This window comes from Gadus morhua, chromosome 4 (assembly GCF_902167405.1).
Source record: "Gadus morhua chromosome 4, gadMor3.0, whole genome shotgun sequence".
Taxonomy (NCBI): domain Eukaryota; kingdom Metazoa; phylum Chordata; class Actinopteri; order Gadiformes; family Gadidae; genus Gadus; species Gadus morhua.
This window is the reverse complement of record NC_044051.1, coordinates 4,724,923-4,746,757: the sequence shown is the minus strand read 5'-3', so window position 1 is coordinate 4,746,757 and position 21,835 is coordinate 4,724,923. Positions and strand designations below refer to the sequence as shown.

The 21,835-nt window shown below is 47.4% G+C and overlaps 2 protein-coding genes across 5 annotated transcripts in view; one reads left to right on the top strand and one right to left on the bottom strand.

Annotated features, from left to right (window-relative positions):
• Positions 1-7,687, bottom strand: part of rerg (RAS-like, estrogen-regulated, growth inhibitor) — a 31,059-nt gene extending 23,372 nt beyond the window's left edge. Inside the window, exons 1-2 of the mRNA XM_030355093.1 lie at positions 6,885-7,687; positions 2,632-2,794 (exon numbers count right to left, since the gene is read on the bottom strand). Coding sequence (XP_030210953.1) covers positions 2,632-2,692 — 61 coding nt within the window. The 5' untranslated portion in view covers positions 2,693-2,794; positions 6,885-7,687. The remainder of the gene's footprint in view (positions 1-2,631; positions 2,795-6,884) is intronic.
• Positions 7,688-7,808: 121 nt separating this feature from the next.
• LOC115542665 (plexin-C1) overlaps positions 7,809-21,835 on the top strand; it is a 156,695-nt gene continuing 142,668 nt past the window's right edge. Inside the window, exons 1-18 of one of the 4 annotated variants that reach the window (XM_030355009.1) lie at positions 7,810-8,874; positions 9,076-9,207; positions 10,078-10,212; positions 10,571-10,671; positions 12,383-12,491; positions 14,164-14,305; positions 16,911-17,016; positions 17,158-17,233; positions 17,383-17,424; positions 17,543-17,673; positions 18,219-18,395; positions 18,685-18,793; positions 19,044-19,220; positions 19,464-19,631; positions 20,270-20,357; positions 20,501-20,608; positions 20,764-20,854; positions 21,302-21,805. In XM_030355009.1, the coding sequence (XP_030210869.1) occupies positions 7,906-8,874; positions 9,076-9,207; positions 10,078-10,212; positions 10,571-10,671; positions 12,383-12,491; positions 14,164-14,305; positions 16,911-17,016; positions 17,158-17,233; positions 17,383-17,424; positions 17,543-17,673; positions 18,219-18,395; positions 18,685-18,793; positions 19,044-19,220; positions 19,464-19,631; positions 20,270-20,357; positions 20,501-20,608; positions 20,764-20,854; positions 21,302-21,452 (3,012 nt within the window). In that variant the 5' untranslated portion in view covers positions 7,810-7,905 and the 3' untranslated portion in view covers positions 21,453-21,805. Of the gene's footprint in view, positions 8,875-9,075; positions 9,208-10,077; positions 10,213-10,570; positions 10,672-12,382; positions 12,492-14,163; positions 14,306-16,910; positions 17,017-17,157; positions 17,234-17,382; positions 17,425-17,542; positions 17,674-18,218; positions 18,396-18,684; positions 18,794-19,043; positions 19,221-19,463; positions 19,632-20,269; positions 20,358-20,500; positions 20,609-20,763; positions 20,855-21,298; positions 21,806-21,835 lie in introns of those variants that run through there. The other 3 variants (XM_030355008.1, XM_030355007.1, XM_030355006.1) reach the window with 3 other exon arrangements.

Sequence of the window (21,835 nt, the reverse complement as noted above, 5' to 3'; positions counted from 1 at the left end):
TACTGACTCAAAGGACTCCTCAGTAAGCTACTAGTGCTAATGATGGCTGGTTTACCGTCATAGGATCCACAGGTTTCTGGAGCAATGTCGAGAACTCAATCAATCTTGTATTAAAAAGCCAATCTTGGATTCTATGAAATTGTATTTGTATAGCCCTTAATCACCGGTACAGCCTCAAAGGGCTTAACGGGTCATATTTTGATGTCACCCACCTGACCCAAAACCCCCTTAATTAGCAAGGAAGAAATCTTGAGAAGGCACGCAGTGTGGGTGATCCCTCCAGGGATGATCACGAGTGCAATGGGTGCCATAATTGACGTACATACGTACACGCCAAACATTTAAAATCAGTAATGGGGGGGGGCTGGCGGGTTAACCATCAGGATAGTCCAGACATTCTTTTCTCACAAGCCTGACGTTGAAGCCCAAAGAACGGGAAGCATCCGGAAACATCTGAGAGAAGAAGCTCTTCAAGGTTGAGGTTGAAGAAATGTGAAACCTGTGTTTCTCTCAGATGATCACCCCCCAAACAGGCTCCCAACTGGGGCTGGATCGTGTAGAGAACAGGGTGCCCGACCCCCACCAAGGAAGGCACCGGGTTCGATTCCCTAACGTCCACAGCCGACCTTTCCGGCATTATTGATTCAAATGTTGGGATTACCCCGTACCCTGTTCCCAATTGTACGAGGAGTGACATCAAACACGATTGCTTTCACATTAAGCCGAAATTGGCTGCCTGGTGTTTTAAGGACCCGGAGGATGAGTAGAGCGCCACAGAGGTGCATTGTGGGTTGTTTACTTTAATTGGATCTGGAAGTACGCTCCGCGCGGCACGTCTTCTCCACTAAAAGCTTTCAGCTGATAGATTCCCAGTCCGACGCACTACTTAGGGAATCAAAAAGAGCTCCCCACATCAGAGGAGCAGCATAATACCGGCACTTATGATGATGTGTTGAGATGATGAAATCTATTTCTGTTCATGCCTACCAGCTCAGTGGCCTCCTCCCTGTGGATATCCCGCCGAAGATAACAGCGACCCAATAATATGCAGTATTAGTTCCTGTGTTATTGGCTGTCACGATCCAAGATTCGGCTCCGTCAAACCTCATTATTAAATGACGTAACCGGGCGTAATCGTAGGGGCGGCATGTCGCTCAGGAGGTGGAGCGGGTTGGCTGGTAACTGGAAGGTTGCTGGTTCGAGTGTCGAGGTGTCCCTGAGCAAAACACCTCACCCTCACTGCTCCCGACGAGCCAGATGTCCCCATGCAAGGCTGACACCGCCGTCGGTGTGTGAATGTGTGCTTGAATGGGTGAATGTGAGGCAGTATTGTACAGCGCTTGGCCACTGGTTAGAAAATCGCTGTATAGATGCAGACAATTTACCGTTTAATTAAATCAAGACATGTTCGTATACGTCACCTACTTCAGCGTATATATTTACGTAATCGGTCGCAATTATCGACCACGGCCCCTGAGTTAACCACTCGCATCCTCTGAACCTCGATAAATCATTCTAGGAGATAATCAGTGGAAGCAAAATAACGGTTAACACTGTCCTTCAACCATCAGTTTGCATCCATTATGTTCTGTTCTGTTTCGGCCGCGTTCATTTTCAAAACAATGAGGGACCAGATATCGGTAACATGAACAGAGTCGTAATACGTGTCGCACCGTGTCCCTGCCACTTGTTATAAAATGACGTCATCTGGGATTAATTCAGCGAGACATGTCCGTACTCTTACACATACGTGTGTATGTGTATATGTATGTGTATATGTTTATATAGATATATATATATTTCCGTCGGTATTATTGACCACGGCCACTGAGTCGGCCTCCACTGGCGTCGTCCGAGCCCTCGTTGAAACATTCCGAGGCGTCATGGCGCCGCAGCCGCTGATTGCCGAGGCAGAAGCTGTTGGTAGCGATTTGTGTTCCGCCGGTTGAGGAACACATGTTCTGCGTTACGCCCCCCCCCCCCCCCCCCCCCCCCCCCCCCTAAGCCAGGACCGCGTGTGTGTAAGTGAGCAGGACGTGGACCGGGGGCCGAGCGTTCCTGCCGTTTAGGATCAGGCGAAGGACTCGCTCGCAGCCGTAGATTGATGGGATGTGGCCTGTGGTGGTGGGAGGAGGAGGCCGTATCCATGGGAACTGCGGGGAGGGAAATGAAACGAGTCCTAGACCATGCGGCCAAAAGGGGTTTGACAGATGAGGGAGTTGGAGGGAGGAGAGAGGAGAGTTAGAGGCGAGGAGAAAGGAGGAGAAAGTTGGTCGGAGGGTTAAAGGCAGGCAGGAAGGAAGGAGGAGAAGGGAGGTCAGAGAGTTAAGGGCAGAGAGGAAGCAGGAGAAAGGAGGAGGAGAGTTAGAGGAAGGGAGTGATTAGGAGAAGAGAGGAGAGTTAGAGGAAGCAGGAGAAAGGAGGAGGAGAGTTAAAGGCAGGGAGAGGAGGAGAGAGGAGAGAGGAGAGATAAAGGCGGTGTGAGAGAGTGGACCAGGATGTGAGGCCGGGATGTGTGTCCGGGCATGCCCGGGCAAACCCCAGGTATCACAAACAAACACAGCGGCGGGTCTGATGAGGGCGAGGTATGAGGGGGGGGCGGTGGGCGGGGGGCGGTGGGCGTCGCCCTACCTGACTTGCCGACGCCCGCTCGGCCGAACACGGCCAGCTTGACTTCTGGGCTCTTCGCCATGACAGCAGCAGCAGCAGCAGCAGCAGCAGCCGCGGCAGCCAATCACAGAGCTCCGAGATCAGCTGTCCATTCCCCGGTCCCGAAACCGAGAGGAGATGTTGCCTGATGGGAGACAGATACACAACGGCGCTATCCGTTACCTCAAGGGCTGCGGGGAAACACATCTGGGATCTTCCGCAAAGACATTCAAGGGTTATGCAGAATTCTGAGTCATATCAGTGTCATAACATCGAGTGAATCACAATATCACCCCTCCCCCCCCCACCCCCTCACGTGAGGAGCAAAACAAAGTCCAAACTCAGCCTCAGCTTTAAACGTTCTAGTTTATCTGACTGTTTGCAGATCTATTGGTTGGTGTGTGAGTTTGTGAGGCGTGCTGGTCAAAAGCTGAATTGTTTCGATTCACAGAATTGCCCTTCAGGGTAAGGAGTACAAAAACGTTTTCACTTGAGAATGGGGGTTCTTTCACAATGCTTGCATCGTCAGGTCGCCTCACAAATTGATCTCAGTGGAAGCAAAACAACGGTGCTGTCCTGCAATCGTCAGTCTGCATCGATTATGCTCAGTTCTTATCGGCCGCGTTCATTTACACAATAACAATGGACCAAAAAAACTAACATTAACAGAATCGCAGTATGTTTCCCATCGCGACCCTGACGAATCCCGTCCCTCGTTCTAATCGTGTGATCATTTCACAGTAGTCCAACAAAGCCCCACCCTATTGGTCAACACGTCGATACGCCCGCAGTGCCTGTCGACCGAACACAACGAGAAGACTGAGGTTGTGGACCTGGGGATCAAACCTTGGTGTGTGTACACACACACACACACACACACACACACACACACACACACACACACACACACACACACACACATCTCTTCCTCCCGTCATCTGTGTGATTCGTGATTCCAACATCAAGGGGCACGTTCTCTCCCTGCAGCTGATGCTCGCAGCGCCTGCGGACTCGCACACACACGCCTGCACGCCAATCGAAGAGGCTGAGAATGCGGTCCAGCGTGTTACCGGGGGCAACCGCTTCATCATCAACATGACTCACACACTCCCCTGTTGCCGTGGCCGCCTTTTAGCAGTCACGATCGCCCCTTTGTGTGTGTGTGTGTGTGTGTGTGTGTGTGTGTGTGTGTGTGTGTGTGTGTGTCAGGGAGAGAGAGTAAGGAGAGAGAGTGTGTGTGTGTGTTGAGAGAGTGTGTGTGTGTGTGTGTGTTGAGAGAGTGTGTGTGTGTGTGTGTTGAGAGAGTGTGTGTGTGTTTGTGTTGAGAGAGTGTGTGTGTGTGTGTGTTGAGAGAGTGTGTGTGTGTGTGTGTGTTGAGAGAGTGTGTGAGAGTGTGTGTGTGTGTGTTGTGAGAGTGTGTGTGTGTGTGTGTTGAGAGAGTGTGTGTGTGTTGCGAACTGAGCTCTCAAAGCTAGACATGTAAACAGAGAATCTGCACCGCCTAAAAAGTCAACAGGAACAGCACACACACACACACACACACACACACACACACACACACACACACACACACACACACACACACACACACACACACACACACACACACACACACACACTCTAAGGTAAACAAACAAGAAGACAAGTGTTTTCATTCAACTTCAGCTGAGAGGGACGTCGTCAGTCTAGAAATCTGAACGGCTGGAGTTTGAATCCGACAGTCGGCCTATAGACGGAGCCAGGCACAGCTTGAGAGCGGCCGATGTAACAGACAAGTGCTGGCACTGAGGTGCTCACCAGCGGCCCGTCCAGGTTGATGAGGAGCGCGGACTAGCGGCTTAGCTTCCCACCGGGCGGACACCTCATTAAACCCTGAGCAGAGCCCAGTGCCGTCCAGACGTCACGCTGGATACTTTTATGAACTGGTGCGTGTCCAAGTGTCTTGGACAAGAGGGGGGGGGGGGGGCAGCCCTATCCCTATCCCTATCCCTGTCACTCAAAAACTTGAACCCCTACCCCTGGACACGCCCCCTCTCGTAACCCCCCTTCCCCCCTCCACCACCTGGACACGCCCCGCCTCGTCCCCCGCAGAGCTCTCGTACCCCCCCCCCCCCTCCTTCCCAGAAGACCCTTCGATCCCCTGCCCTCCTGGACACGCCCCCTCTCGTACCCCCGCAGAGCTTAAGCCCCCCCCCCCCCCCCCCCCCGGACACGCCCCCTCTCGTACCCCCCCTTCCCCCCTCCACCCCCTGGACACGCCCCCAGCAGAGCTTAAGCCGCCTCCCACCCCCCCTGGACACACCCCCTCTCGTACCCCCCCCTCCTTCCCAGAAGACCCTTCGACGCCCTCCCCCTCCTGGACACGCCCCCTCATGTACCCCCCTCCCAGCAGACCCTTGACCCCCTCCCCTCCCTAGACACGCCCCCACTTGTACCCCTAACCACCGTCAACCCTACGCCTTCACTTTTCTTTTTCTTTCATAAACAAACACGCGTACCCATATTTGGCATGCGCTGGTGAAAGTAGGGTACACTGGTCCTGAAGTGCTGGTGGGGGATGGGGGTTCTGATTAGGTCACCCCTCAACGCACACCTACCTTTCCAGTTAAAGGCAGTCGTTTGGATGGGTTAGAGGTCATAAATGACAAGGTAGCGGGACCTTCCAGGCTCTTTTTTTGCATTAAATCTTTTTAAATGTCAAGCTCTTTCGGGCGGAGAGTTGAGTATTCCACGCACCGCTGTGCCGTAGCCGTAGGTCTTTATTTTCTCGGTTTTTCTAACTGCCAGACTTTTATTTTCCGTCCGTTGTTTCGCATTTCTCTTTCTCTCTCTCTCTCTTTCCCTCTCTACATATCCCCCACTGTATCTGTTTTTATATCTTTCTACCAGCTAAAAATAAAAAAAATAATTAACAATACTGGCGGTCGAGTCTCACAGTGCACACACGCACGCAAGCACGCACGCACGCAAGCGCGTTCTGACTCAACTGTCACTCCAAACTACTGCCAAGAAACTAAAAAAGAAGGCGCATATTGTGTGTGAGGCAGGGAGGGCACGGAAAGCTGTTTATAGACCGAATTGTTCCTCTGGTAGTTGGTTCATTCCTGGACATTTACTTTGGGGGGGGGGACACACACACACCACAAGATGATGTGTGCGATGCGTTTTGCTCGCTGGCATCCACTTGAACCCAGTGCCCAGTGCAGTGTATCCAGCGTGCGGTAGCTACCCTAACCCGGTAAACACTCGCGTCCTGTGTAGGCTTTAATTCTTCTCTAAGTCCGCTGATATTCTTTCCTGTCACTTCTGCTGTAAAGCAAAGTCTGGATATGGGTGGTGCCCTCCCTCGTCGTGGTGGCTCCTCACCCGATTACAGGGCAGCCAGGGGGCCCGACCGCGGGGAGGGCCCCGCCGCGGGAGGGGCCCTGCCCAGATGGTGCACCGCACGCTATAGAAAGGAAAGGCTTTCGCCCACCGCAGCCCTCATCAAATGCTTTAATTAAACGGGCCTGCTGCTTATAGACTGCCCTGTTCACCGGGGCGGCGTCTGTGCTCACCCCGGTGAGAGTCGAGATGAATACACGCCTTAAAAGAGAAAGTTGGATTGGTTGAAACGGTTGCCTGATTCAAACCAAGGATATCGTACCTTTGTATGAGTGACCGAGGCGTGGGCTAATCGCGGTGTGTGCGGTGTGTGCGGTGTGCGGGGACGATGTCGCCGCTGGGGAAAGACCCCCGGGTGGTAAGGGGGTCACGGTGTGCGTGCGTGTGTGTGTGTGTGTGTGTGTGTGTGTGTGTGTGTGTGTGTGTGTGTGTGTGTGTGTGTGTGTGTGTGTGTGTGTGTGTGTGTGTGTGTGCGTGTGTGTGTGCGCGTGTGCGTGTGTGCGCGTGCGTGTGCTGTCCGGGAGGATAGCGACATCCCCCCGGACGCACACAGGTACAAAGATGGTAGGCCTACCATGCAGCCATCAAGTGTGTAGTATCCCCTTTGCACAAGGGGTCCCAAGCAGTTCCTAACATAACGTAGGCTTTTGGTTCCGATTATAATGTAGCCTAGGCTATTGGATGTGACAGGTTATAACGTTTCCCCAACATATATTACGTCACATGACCGCTAACCAACTTCTACAATGCCCCTGTGTGCCTACGACTTGTATCCGTTGGGTTGTTGGTTAAACAACACAACGGATGATGGTTAAACAACACAACTCTCACGTAAACAGCGTTTCACTCACCTCAACTGATGGAATGCACGAAGGGACGAATACCGCTGGACCGAACCGATTAACCAGTGAATCGATGCTCTCTTAATGCAGAACCTTTTAGTTGGTGGTTAGGATGGTGTCGTTGACCTTCTCGGATTCACGACGGACGGAAGGCTGACGGTCCTGGCACCGCGATCGTTAGTCTGGAGCTGGGGGTGGACTCGTTCCGCGTCGAGCGAGGCGAGCAGAACAACAGCTCAACTGTCACTGAAACTCTAGCCCGTGGACCAAGGGGATATAAGGAGGAGCGGAGTCTCTCTCTCAGCTGCGTTCCGTTGCGTTCTGCAGCGTGGTCTCCGGGCGCCCTCTAGCGGACAGTCACTGTAACCGCAACGCTCGAGTCGTGTGCAGAGAATGGTACCCATGTCCGTTCATCTTCAAGTTTCTCTTGTGGATGGTGAACTCCTTAATAAGTCCATGTGCTGAACCAGCACTTCAGTGCGCAAGCGCGAAGTGATCATAAGGGAACTGGGTGAAAGAAGTCCTATCACGATCAAGAAAACGTGAAATGTTGTTTGTAAGATATCTTGGATTTTATATCTTGGATATTAACATTGTCTTCTGAAGAAATGCCACATTTAGATGAGAGACCTTAACTAACTTTAGCTTGTTTTGGAGACGCCTTTCAGAAGAAACGACCAAAAGAAAACACACCGGTGGCAACCGCGGATGAATTAAACAACAGCCTGCATAATAACTGTATTCACAATAAGAAATGTAGCCTATTCACAATAAGAAAAAATAAATCACATTTTGGATGAACTGTTTTAAATTTGCTTCCCTCTCCGGTAAGCACCATTCACTGTGAAAACGCTCAAATTTAAAGCAGTCAACAAACTGCCATGTTCTGCCCACTTCCCTTTTTGCGTAAACCGGAACTTTCCTCTTACGAGTTTTCGTGCGCCTTTACGCACGGCGGCAGTACCCTAGCGTCTCCTCGCGTGAGGAGCAGGCAGTAGGTCGCTCTCTCAGGACTCTGCTGTTCCGCACCATGGAGTTCGCGTGGCTGCTGCTCTTCGTCGCCCTCGGTGGGCTCCGGGGGGCCCGCGGTCTGCAGGAGGTTGACGTGTTCCCCTCCCGTGGTGGAGATATCCGTGACTTCACCGTCGCCGCACGCTGGGTGTACGTCGTCACCGGCGACTACCTGTACCAGCTCAACCACAGCCTGGGGCTGCTTCACAGTCTGACACAGAGAGGAGAATACATGGCGTCCTCGATTCGGTTTAACAGGGCTTCGGAAGGGGGCACGTCCACTTTTAGCGTCAATACCTTGGCGCCACTTGTGGAGCGCAACCTGTTGTTCACCTGTGGTGCGCTGAACTCCGGCTATTGTGAGACGCTGAACTTGACGGACATAACTCAGATAATAAGCGGGGAGGATTTTGAATTGAGTCCTTTTGTGCCAAAAGGCATCTCCGTGGGTTTTGTGGTTGACGTGAATGGAAAGTCTTACATTTTAGCTGCTGCTGAAGGAATGAACGAGACAAGGTTTGGGGACTATCCAAAAAAATCGCGAATTCGTCTTCATAACACGCATGATGGTCAGGTTGGAAAACTGCTCTCGGTCATAGACGATAGGGATAGCCCCGAAATCGTTGCGCATGCTCATGGTGTCCAGTTTGTGGATGGCTTTCAAATCAAATCAACGATTTTTATTTTTTCAAACTTAAATTACGACGCCCCTAAAGTTCGTCTACTTTGGTTTGCGAGCAAAACAAGCAAAACCGAAACGTTAAGGTCCCTGCGAGGTGCGACACTCGTCTGCTGTGAAGGTGGCAAAGCGCGCCAGAGACTCGTTTCTTCCTCGGTGATTCCCGGGGACCAACCGGTCCTCTGGGCAGGGATATTTACCGACCATGACGTCACTATCACGGAGCTCGCCGTATATGACGTCAGTCCGCCAACTGAGGCAGTGACCTACACGGACCCAGACTTCGGCTTCAAACAAGAACCTTGGAAGGTGAACTTGCCATAGACTACAAATCTAAATTGATTTACATGAAGGTCTAAAACAAAGTTGATCACATGGAATTGCAATTAAAGGTATAATAAGTGTGTGTGTGTGTGTGTGTGATTCGGTCTATGCGTTCGGTGTGTGTGTGTGTGTTTGGGTACGTGTGTGTTTGGACACGTGTGTGCGTGTGGGCGTGCATGTCTAAAGGGTGACGTGCCCATCACGCTGAGGCCAAGGTGCGTGCTGCTGAGGCATCGTTTCATGACGTCGGTGCTCGCGGTCAAGCTGAACAACTGGCTGATCGTCTTCATCGGCACTGGAGACGGTCAACTGCTGAAGGTCCGTAGGCCCTGAGTGCTACGTCATGCTACATCACTTCCTCTGTTGGAACAGTTGGAGGGAGCCCCAACACTTTAAGTAGAACACTGACAAGCCGAGTAGGCATGCTTGTCTCATCAAAAACGACATGTGTCATGTGATCACAGCACAAAAGGAAATGAGTGCAGCAAAAGCGCCTGTGATTACATTTACAGGATGGCTCAGGCTCAAAGGTCATGAGAGATTGAGTTAGCCAATGGTCTTGTGAGTGGTACATCTTGCCTGGTAACCCTTGAAATGTGCAGTCGGGAAAGGAAATGCATTAAGCTGCAGGCATAATTTCTGGCCACTTGTTTCGTCGTCAATTTTGAAAATAAATGTTCATTGCATTTTAGCATACACAACCAAAAATGAATATTGCATAGATATTATAGCTACTATGAATCTACTCTAAATGTAAGGTACTCTAAGTAAGGTACTATAATGGCAAGGTTCTTTAAGTGTAAGGTAATCTAAGTGTAAGGTACCCTGAGTGTACTCTAGGTGTAAGGTACTCTAAGTGTAAGGTCCTCGATGTGTACTCTTACTCTAACTGTGCTCTAGGTGTAAGGTCCTCTAAGTGTACTCTTACTCTAACTGTGCTCTAGGTGTAAGGTCCTCTCAGTGTACTCTTACTCTAACTGTGCTCTAGGTGTAAGGTCCTCTGAGTGTACTCTTACTCTAACTGTGCTCTAGGTGTAAAGTCCTCTGAGTGTACTCTTACTCTAACTGTGCTCTAGGTGTAAGGTCCTCTCAGTGTACTCTTACTCTAACTGTGCTCTAGGTGTAAGGTCCTCTGTGCTCTCAGTGTAACCATCAGCTCACCCCGGTGTGGTTGTCTGTCTGACTCAGCTGACGGTGGACGCCAAGCTCCAGGCCCAGTGTCTCAGCGTCATCTGGAAGGCCCCCGACGACCGCCGCGTCTTTCCCAAGATGCACCTGGACCCCGTGGGCCGCAAGCACGTCTTTGTGGCGGTTAGGGACAAGGTAGGCTTGTGGATATTGGAGATTATCTGTAACTTTTCTTTATTTAATGTAGAAACGTATCACTTACTTCACTTTTTAGAAGACTATTCCGTCCGAAGCAACTTCCAGGGAATTTGAATCACTAGGGATAAGCAGTGTGTGTGTGTGTGTGTGTGTGTGTGTGTGTGTGTGTGTGTGTGCGCTTACGTGTAAATGTACACGTGTGTACGTGTATGTGTGTGTACGTGTGTCTGTGTGTGTGTGTATGTGCTTATTTGTACATATTTGCGTGTGTGTACTTGTACATTTATGTGTGTGTGTGTGTGTGTGTGTGTGTGTGTGTGTGTGTGTGTGTGTGTGTGTGTGTGTGTTCCCCCAGTTGATGCGTGTTCCAGTGTCTCAGTGTGTCCAACACAGCAGTCTGGAGTCCTGCTGGAACGCCCGCGACCCGTACTGCGGCTGGTGTGGAGCTCTGACACGGTCAGCTGATACACACTGAGACACTACACACATCACACACTCTCAGCTACACACTGACACTACACACATTACACACTCTCATCTACACGCTGACATTCTCATCTACACACTGACATACTACACACTCACATCTACACACTAACACAATACACACCCATTACATACTCTGATCTATACACTAACACACTACACACTGCATGCTATTACACACTACCATCGACACACTAACACACTACACATCATCACACACACACACACACACACACATCAACTCTTTGGGTAACATTGATGACATCCTCATTGCACACTTACTTCTCTTGTTAAAGGGAAAGTGACGCAAGCGCTGCTGTCGCGCAAGGAAGTGAGGCTTCGGTCTTATGTGTGTCGGTTTCTGTGAAAAACACACCACAGAAAGATCGGACCGCGATCAAAGAAATCAACGATCAAATCATCGACTAGAAGAAACTAGTCGATGGCTAGGGATGTTCACTACTAGTCGATGGCTAGGGATGTTCACTACTAGTCGATGGCTAGGGATGTTCACACTACTAGTCGCTGACTAGCGATGTTCACTACTAGTCGAGGGATGTTCACTACTAGTCGATGGCTAGGGATGTTCACTACTAGTCGATGACTAGCGATGTTCACTACTAGTTGATGACTAGTGATGTTCACTACCAGTCGATGACTAGTGATGTTCACTACCAGTCGATGACTAGTGATGTGCACGACTAGGGATGGTGACTGGTAGTCGTTGACTAGGGATACTCACCACTAGTCGACCACTAGTGACCAGTCGTTGCTTCACTTGGCAGTGGGCACCAGTCGTCGGTTAAACACTTCTTCTTTTCATTCTGAGAACACGACTTCTGATGATGTCTAAATCGGGAAACCACGCCATGCCCGATTCATCGAAGCATCCATCTATTCTAAGGACATCCCTTAAATAGGCCTTATTAACCAACGGTATCAACAGGTAGTTTCCCAAACCCAATGTCTGGTTCATAGTTCTCCGCCAGTGACTGCGGCCAGGTCAGGCTGAGGTCACCGACTGAGGGGTCCCGCTCAGTTTAGAGGTCCCTCCCAGTTTAGAGGTCACTCCCATTTGGGCTTGTTTTTTAAAAACGTGTTTTAATCAGACGGAGAATAAGATGGATGTAAAAAAAAAACGGCATTCACCCATTCATTCACGCATTCACACACCGACGGCGGTGACAACCATGTAAGGAGACAGCCAGCCCGCCCGGAGCAGTAAGGGTGAGGTGTCTTGCTCAGGGACACCTCGAAACTCAGCTAGGAGGAGCCAGGGATCGAACTAGCGACCTTCAGGTTACCAGCCAACCCGCTCCACCTCCTGAGTGACATGCCGCCCCTAATCACGCAAATCATTCGATAAAATGAATGAGAAGAGAGAAACAGAGCCGTGATGCTTTTTATCCTCTCCTGAGAGACTAAGATATAATCCGGATGAAAAACCTCCGAGGCGAAACGACTTCCAACAGTTTTTCACACCTACCTAAAAGTTATATCTTTCTAATCTTTTAACCCACCACTTCACCCCCGCCTGTCCTCCCATTTACAGAATGCCATTTCTGCCTCCTTTGAAACGCACCATGGCTGATTTGACCTTGCTGGTCAACCCAGTTAAAACCACAGTTAATGATGCATCATGGGATATGGAGTCCTCTATCTGCCTCGTTTTCCACCACAGATGCAGCTTTGAGGACGAGTGTCCATCTTCTCTGTGGCTGTCCGTCCCAGATGACCTCAGACAGCGGCGGATGCTCTCCCACAGCTTCCAGGAAGACGCAGAAGGAAAGGTAGGCGTGCTCTAAAGATCAGATATAACATAAAAAAATACCTTTTTTTTTTTCAAATATATAGGATCTTTGAATATATATTTATAGCTTTTTTTTAATGCATATATTTGTTTTCTTTCACATATATTTAGCCTATATATATCTTTTTTAATCTAAATATTTTTTCTTATATACTGTGTATATATATAGATAGATAGGCTTTTATCTGAGGCATGTTACAATACCGCGAGTGCCCACATTCTTGGCAGGGAATTGAACCCCTAACCCAGGTGGGGTTCATGTGACACCAGTGGCGGAACTAGAGTTTTATACAGGGGGTGGCCAAGGCTACTTCAGGGGGTCCATAGACCATGACAGAAAATGTGTGCGTAACCCTGACATGGTACCGGCAGAATTGGCGGGGCTACCCAGTCTAGATTAGAGGTAGAACCCGGGGTTCTACAATGTGGCAGATAGTTACTTAGGTTACTTACTAGGGTTACTTCACTAGAATTCTTTAACATACTGTGAATAGCCAGTGTCTCTGCCTCGGAACTGCAGCTCAATTTCTTCTCACACACACACACACACACACACACACATCACACACACAGACACTGTACTGTACTGGCATACTGAAGAGACTTGGATCACTCTGTTTTCATGAATATATAATCTGGGTCTATCAGCGTTGAACATCACAAAAAATATTTTCAGAAAATCAAGCTCAAGCAACAAGGGAGATAAGAAAGCATTTGTGTGTGACATAATTTGCATAGTGTATTTATGGAAGTACGTTTACAAAAAGAAACACTGAAAACATACAGTTATGAAAAACAAAAAGATGCCTGCACAAAATAATAATATAATTTAATATTACAAACTTAAAAAATGTTCCCTGCAATTATTGCAAGTTTTTTTTAATTCAAAACCATATCATTTCTCAACAAGAACCCCTATTTAACATATAGCAAGTGCATTTTTGTTTGTTACTCAAGCTTACATATATTGTACAGGCTTTGTTGCATAATACTTATTTGTTGTCCTGTTAGTTACATATGCAACAGAATGGTAATGATACTTCAACCCCCATTACTTTTCAACCTCCATTTCCTCTTTTACATGCAGTATCATATTTATGCTCATACAGTGGTAAGAATAAATGTATGCACCCTTGCTAAAGTTGACTAAAAAGAGGAATACAAAATCATCTTTTGGAAATTGATCTTAATGCCTTTTTTTTTAATGCCAATTTTGAATAATGTATCGTAAATAAATAATGTTCTTCATTAAAATACTGGGTGCATAAGTATAGGAACCCCTATGTTAAATTGCCATAGAGGCAGGCACTTTTTGAATTTTTAAAGGCCGTTCATTTCAGACTTAGTCACCAATTCTGTTTGCTGCATGTGACCAAACAGTGGCATGATTTGTAAATATGTGAAGACATACATAGAAGAATTGCCAAAACACTTCCTGTTAGAATACACAGATTTGGCGGCCGATTTGTTGCATTGGGGATTGCTTGATGCCAGTTATATTTACGTGTTTGTAAAAAATACTTCCGACTTATCCTCCAGATCTGTTGCCCAACATTCACGCGTTGTAGATCTTTGCTTGAGTCTGCTCTTCAGTTAACTTTGAGTTGGATCTTCACACGAAAGCCTTCTCCTCCTCGTTCCATCGTTCCCAGATCAGGCTGGCGGTCTTCACCCACCTGAAGAGAGGTGGAGCTCCTGCTAACTTCTCCTGCCGATTCGACTCAAGCGTTGGAGTACTAGGAGGACTAGGGCATCGATACCCAGAATGCACCTGCCTGCTGCCTCCTGTGATTGGTCAGTAATCTACCCTCCCACAGTATGAAAAACACAGGTACAACATAAATTATGCGTCCCATCGAATTAGGGTTGTGATGCATGACTTTATTTTTATGTTACTTTATCACCAACTTCGGAAAATGTGCTGTGTGACTTTGAGGGGCCTACTTTAAATGACGACCATAAAAACGACAGTGTTACCCCTTATGTTTTGTTCCATGACGGCCGATAAAAAAAGACAGTGTTACCCCTTTTGCTTTTTCTCATGCTGACCGATAAAAAACGACAGTGTCAACCTTTTCTTTTTTCACGACGACCAATAATAAGCGACAGTGTTCCCCTTTATGTTTCTTTTTCATGACGACCTATAAAAAACAACAGTGTTACCCATTATGTTTTGTTCCATGACAGCCGATAAAAAACGACAGTGTTACCCCTTTTGCTTTTTCTCATGACGATCAATAAAAAACGACAGTGTTACCCCTTGTTTTTTTTCAGGACGCCGAAAAAAAACGACAGTGTTACCCATTATGTTTTGTTCCATGACGACCGATAAAAAACGACAGTGTAACCATTTATGTTTTTTTCAGGACGGCGGATAAAAAACGACAGCGTGACCCCTTCCGCTTTTTTTAATGACGGCCGATAAAAAACGACATTATGACATTATGTTTTGTTCCATGTTGGCCGATAAAAAAACAACAGAGTTACCCCTTGTGCTTTTTCTCATGCTGACCGATAAAAAGCGACTGTGTTACCCCTTATGCTTTTTCTCATGCTGACCGATAAAAAGCGACAGTGTTACCCCTTATGTGTTTTTAAGGACGATCAATAAAAAACTAAAGTGTTTTAATTTAAACCCTTATTTGTTTTTTCATGACGACCATAAAAACGACAGTGTTACCCCTTTTGCTTTTACTCATGCTGACCGATAAAAAGCAACAGTGTTACCCCTTGTGTTTTGTTCCATGACGGCCGATAAAAAACAGCAGTGTTTGCTTTACCCCTTATGTTTTATTAAGGACGACCACTAAAAAAACTAGAGTTTTTTAATTTAAACCCTTATTTGTTTTTTCATGACGAGCATTAAAAACGATAGGGTTACCCCTGATGTTTTTCTCAAGACAGCTGATAAAAAACGACAGTGTAACCCATTATGTTTTGTTCCATGACGGCCGATAAAAAACGACAGTGTTACCCCTTATGCTTTTTCTCATGACGATCAATGAAAAACGACAGTGTTACCCCTTATGTTTTTTTAAGGACGACCACTAAAAAAACTAGAGTTTTTTAATTTAAACCCTTATTTGTTTTTTCATGACGAGCATTATAAACGATAGGGTTACCCCTGATGTTTTTCTCAAGACAGCTGATAAAAAACGACAGTGTAACCCATTATGTTTTGTTCCATGACAGCCGATAAAAAACGACAGTGTTACCCCTTATGTTTTTTTTAAGGACAACCACTAAAAAAACTAGAGTTTTTTAATTTAAACCCTTATTTGTTTTTCATGACGAGCATTAAAAACAATGTTTTTCTCAAGACAGCTGATAAAAAACGACAATGTTACCACTTATGTTTTGTTCAATGACGACCGATTATTTTCATTTGCTTTGCAGATAAGGTCTGTTTCCCCTACAGGAGGATTTCTGTCCGGTATGAGATAGACTGACCAATCACAACCGTTTATGTAATCTAAAATGAACAAAGAGGTTCCAGACTTATTAATAATAATGATAATAATGCATTTTATTTATGGGCGCCTTTCTTGAAACTCAATCTAACTCAATCGAACAGTCATAAGAGCAAGCAAAAAAACTGAAATAAAACAACAACAACAACAACACCAACATCAACAACAACATAATAATAAAACAGTATACAAGAGAAAGGAGTTGGGTCATTCTAGTCCCAAGAATGCAAATGACTTAAAGGGAGTAGGCTTGTCTGAATAGATACGTTTTCAGGTGAGATTTGAAAGTGAGAGTGTTGGATGTTAGCTCCCAATTAAACAAATTATTAACTCTGGTCAAATCTAATTAAATGTGAAATAGCCTACTATATATTATACAATACTAATATACTAGATGGAGCATGTTATAGGGCTCAACAATGATGTTGACAATGAGTTATAACATTTGATTAACAAATTATAATAACAAAGTTTGGCGGATAAAAAACGACAGTGTTACCCCTTATGCTTTCTCTCATGCTGACCGCTAAAAAGCGACAGTGTTATATGTTATGTGTTTTTAAGGACGAACAATAAAAAACGAAAGTGTTTTAATTTAAACCCTCATTTGTTTTTTCATGACAACCATAAAAAACGACAGTGTTCCCCTTTTGCTTTTTCTCATGCTGACCGATAATAAGGGACAGTGTTACCCCTTATGTTTTGTTCCATGACGGCCGATAAAATTCGGCAGTGTTACCCCTTTTGCTTTTTCTCATGACGATCAATAAAAAGTGACAGTGTTAACCTTTTCTTTTTATTATACAATACTAATATACTAGATGGAGCATGTTATAGGGCTCAAAAATGATGTTGACTGAGTTATAACATTTGATTAACAAATTATAATAACAAAGTTTGGCAATGATATTGTTGTTGTTCTACAACAGCAGGCCTGCGTGTGAGCGTCACCGTGAGCCTGGGGGAAGTGGATGTGACTGAAGAACTGAACCTCCTCAACTGCTCTGGGATCACCGGAGCTCCCACTCCCCTACTGTAGGTCTCCTGTACTCAGACGCCCTACACACCATCCAGCCTTCACAATGTACTCCACAGTCTGTGGGAACCGGGGCCTCAGGGGAGGATGTGAGCGCTTTGTGACCCGGTGGGGTGAACCTGTGTCTGTTCCTGGTTCAGGTGTAGCCAGTGCCTCGCTGCCGGGTGTGGGTGGAGCAACGGGGCCTGTACGTGGACACGCAGCGGAGCTCTGAATGTAACGCTCCGTCCATCAATCCGTCATCCATCCACCTCCCCATCTTATACATTACACTCTCTTTCCCCCTCTATCCTTCTTCGGTTCTTCATGTCGTAATACATCTCATGTGTTCATGTTGAGGCTGACCTTCTGGTTCTTCTTCACAGATGAACGTCTGCTTCGCTCTTCAGACCGGAGTGAACTCATTGGTAGGTCCCCCACAACACCCCACTTTTGAAGAAGCGCCATTCTAAGACGGCCTGGCAAGGCATGTGGCACCATAATTCAGCCAAACATTTTGCAGTAACATACATGCTTTCTCATCAGCCAGAGATATTCAGCATTACACCGAGTGAGCTGTCCTTCTACGGTAAAAACAACGCAGTCCTGACGGGACGGAACCTGGGTCACGTGATCGGAGTTCGGCTTCAAGGAGACCTGGACTGCAGTGCGAAAGAGTGGGTGAAGAAACACACCACGCCTCGACAGTTGGAGGCTAAGATGAGGCTGTTTACGGTGTTGGTCGTTTAGCACTTTGAGACGCTTTCTCCCGGAGCGAATTACAGTGGATTCAGGTCCATGTCGTTAAGGAGCAGGTGGGGGGTTAGCATGCCTACAGGTATGTTGCAGACCTGGCAGATCAAACCCAGTACCGGTTTGGGCGTGAATAAGCCACTACACTGTCTGGCGCCTCAGATATGGTTATTTTCGCTCAGCTTCGCTCAGGAGATAGAGCGGGTTGCCTTGTTGTAACCGGAACTTTGCCAGTTCCCGGCTCCTCGTAGCTAGAGTGTCGAGGTCTCCCACAGCAAAATACTGAACCCTTAAGGCGACAGCCAGCTCCCGACGAGCTGGCTGTCGCCTTAAGTAAGGATGACGGCACTATGATTATACTACTTTCAGCTGATTGGATGCTGTGAGAACCATAAGGACTGGAGTAATAATGGCAGCTATTATTAATAATAGGGAGGATAGCGACCCTGACGCCCCTCTCTGTGCGTAGGGCTTCGGTGAGGCTCAATACGGGGGCCAGCCTGACCTTCCACATCCCCGCCGGAGACAAGGGCCGGGTCGAGGTCTGCCTCCTCCTGCGCGACGGCGGTTGCCACGGCAACGCGTCGCTCACCTACCTGTCGGCGCCGGTCTGCGCCTCCATCGCGCCGGACAGCACCTGGGCCAGGTTGGGGTACAACACATACACAAACACACACATTGAAGACCACAGTGTTTGTCTCTATATCTTCTTCACTGTGGTTCAGAAGTGTACTGTGGTGCTGTTCGCTGCGTGAAAAGGATCGCAATTTATGTGCAGGGTTAGTAAAAAGTTGAGAATCTAATCTTTCTAGTGGTGTGTCACATGACTACTTCCTAATGTGTTTAAATGCCCTATGGTGTCTGAAATTGGGGAGGAGGGGCTAAACCCTGTAAAAGACTTCTCTGATTGGTCCGACATGTTGTGTCTTGTGCAGTGGGAAGAGGAAGATGAATATCTCAGGATCCAACCTGGAGTTTGTTGAGGAGGTCACCCACAGTCACACGAATCAGAAGGTCACCTTCTGGAAGACAGACGACGGTGGGGTGAGTTAGTTCATGTACTCATACACGGAAGAGCAGGGACACAATCCTTGGAAGACATATTCACACGGGCATAAATACATGCTCACATGCAGATTTGGTTTGCTGTACGCACATGCACACGCACCCACACTGAAAACGGACTTAATGTATTTTAAATATTGTTAACTTATATCAAGATAACCATCTGAACACACACACACTCACAGGCTGGATGATTCTTGTGCCCGACGGATCTCTGCCCTCTCAACAGTCTCTGAAGTTCGAGAGCCTGGCGACAGACCGCGTCCCCTTCAGCAGCTCTGTGACCCTGAGGGTAGCCAATCACACGCTGGCCTGCCCCACCGCCATCCGCTACCTGCCAGACCCCCAGTTCAGCGCCTTCCATGCCACACCTGCCCCGGACCACCTGCTGCTCACCATAATACTGGTCAGTAACGACATGCACCGTTTGAAACCCATGCCCGGGTGCACAGTGTGTGTGATGTAAAGGCTTGTGTGTGTACACGACGTACATTAGCTCACTCACTCATTCACGTGCAGACGAGTGTCTACTGGTATGGCTGATGCAATCGAGTAAACATTTTTTTAAACAAATGAAGAAGGTTGACTCGAAATCCAGACCTTTACCTACCCTAAGTCCCCAACGGGGGGCCTTTGTTCTGATGTTCAGAAAAGGGCAGAGGAGCTCCAGATGGCTGCGGTAGATCTTCAGGTACAGGGCGTCCAGGGCGGTGAAGACCTCGACTGTGATATCAGAGAAATCGACCACCGCAAAGGCACCGACTTCATCATCTGCGTCATTCAGAGCTCCTCCGATGCGGAGATAACAGCAGTGAAGGTACATCACATCACATCAAGGCTACATCCAAAACCTTTCACCCTGCATTTTATTCTTTCACACCGCATGTATCTTATTTTTTTTACCCTTCTATATTTGTCCATTAATTGGGCTCCATAATGATGGACTAAACGGAAACTAACCTTTCTAGGGGAATGTCGCATGTCATACCCCTCATGTGAGATGCCATGCTTTCTCATGTGTTTAAATGCCTTAAAACATCTTTGCAATTGGGGGAGAGGGACTCAGCCCGGATATGGGCCATTTCGGGACGAAGGGGTTAACTATTTACAAGTCCTTTTGTCCGACGATTGAATGACTGCTATTCATTAGATCGATGTTGATAAATCCATAAGCTATTATACAAATATACCTGTTCCCTTGAGCTGACGTGTTCCTTTGAAGTATGGCGAGTTTTCAGAGGAGGCATTGAAAATCACGCAGTGCGGATCTGACAGCAAGCCAAGACTGATAGTTAAGACCAATCGGCTATTGTGTTCTGCCGAAGTCAGCCCGACTTTAAAAGTTGCCAGTTTATTTGTTTTATGAAGGAATAGTCAATCAATGAATCACGTCAATTGAACAATTGCACAATTAAACAATTGACTAATTAAACAGCTGATGTGACTTATTTTCAGATAACGTATGGAGTCAAGACTGTCCTCCTGGAGCCCCCCTGGTCCTTCATGGTGTTTCTTATTCGATTAATTATCGTGATTTTGGTCGGTAAGAAAGGCCTTAGCATTATACTGGGTACGCACTACAGGTTATTAATCCAGATTTCGTGCCAGATTTCCCCCCATCCATCTCTGCTCAGCAAAGCACCGAATTTCGGATGGTTTGAATGTTAAGATCGGATTCTATCCCAGGTCTTACTATGTGGGGGTGTATCTACTACTACCGGCCGAGGCTTGCCGCGCAGTTGAACATGAGCACCGGAGACCTGGAGATGTACGTCTGGGCAGATATCCGCCAAGGTGAGCCCCATAAGTGATGCTGGATGGTGAGCCTTTTGTAATGGCATCGTGATGGTAGTAACTGTTGTGCTCCCAGGCCCTCAAGCCAACAAGCCCGTCTTCATTAATGGAGCTCGATGCCATAATCACTCGGGGCAACTTTTGCTTTTCTTCAGGTTGTGCAAACAGGCAGACCCCTCGTATGTTGAGGGCCAAGAAACGGAAGATGCAACGTCGGCAGCAAGAGGCCCGGCTCGCTTGGTATCAGTAAGTCGTGATGGATTTCCTGTTTCCTGTGTGATAACGCCAGTTTTTTTGTGGTCTATGTATAACGTTGACTTTAAACCTTCAGTTCAAAGTTTGCGTCCTGCGACACTGTTACAACTTTTGTTGAGGGAAAGGTTACCGGTTTCACAACAAACCACAGTCAAATTATCATCGCAGTTTTAATGATTTGATGATTGAATTAAATTTGACACGGAAATAATAACCGTCTGGAATTATACTGCGTTTTATCACACAACCACTGACCGCTTGGAGGAGCACAGAAAAGCCCCCTAGGTGTCGTGTAGAATCGTCCTATGTTACACTGGTGTCCGGTGTGGGGCCTCGGCAAACCGCTTGGGGGCGCAGAAGGGCTGTCCAGGGACGCCCTGGGTCACCAGCAGCGGCGATGGATGTTCCCCTTCCAACACCTGCTCCTTTCGCCAGCAGTGAAGTGGAGCCTGGCGGAGCCAAGCCGCCCCTTGAGTCAGCCCGCAGCAGCCAAGAGCTACCGAGAGCTGGTCCGGACCCTCCGAGGAGCTACCAGCGCAGCCCAGATGTCCCGCCCAAACCACCCCCTCCCAGAAAGCCCTGCAACTAGAGCTGGGCGTTTAGCGATTTTTTTGTATCGTAATTCGAAAAAATGGTTCAGGACGATTTTTTTTAAGAAAATCGATTATTAAAGAAATACATCTAGAAGTAAAAAAAAAAAAAAGGTTAGTTATCAAGGCAGTCGTCATGGCAGCATGCACTTTCAAAAGTGAGTGTTTAGAGTTTGCTTAAAGTCTGTGGCAGCTGGGGCACACAGCAGAGGGGGGGGGGGATGTTTGTTATTTATTTTGCTTTTGATAATCAGTTATTCTTCAAATAAATCGAAACCTAAAAAATGTACATATTTGTCATTTATCGAAAAATATCTATTAAAATCGATGATCAGGTTTGGTTTGAAAAAAATCTGATTTTATTTTTAGGCCAAATCGCCCA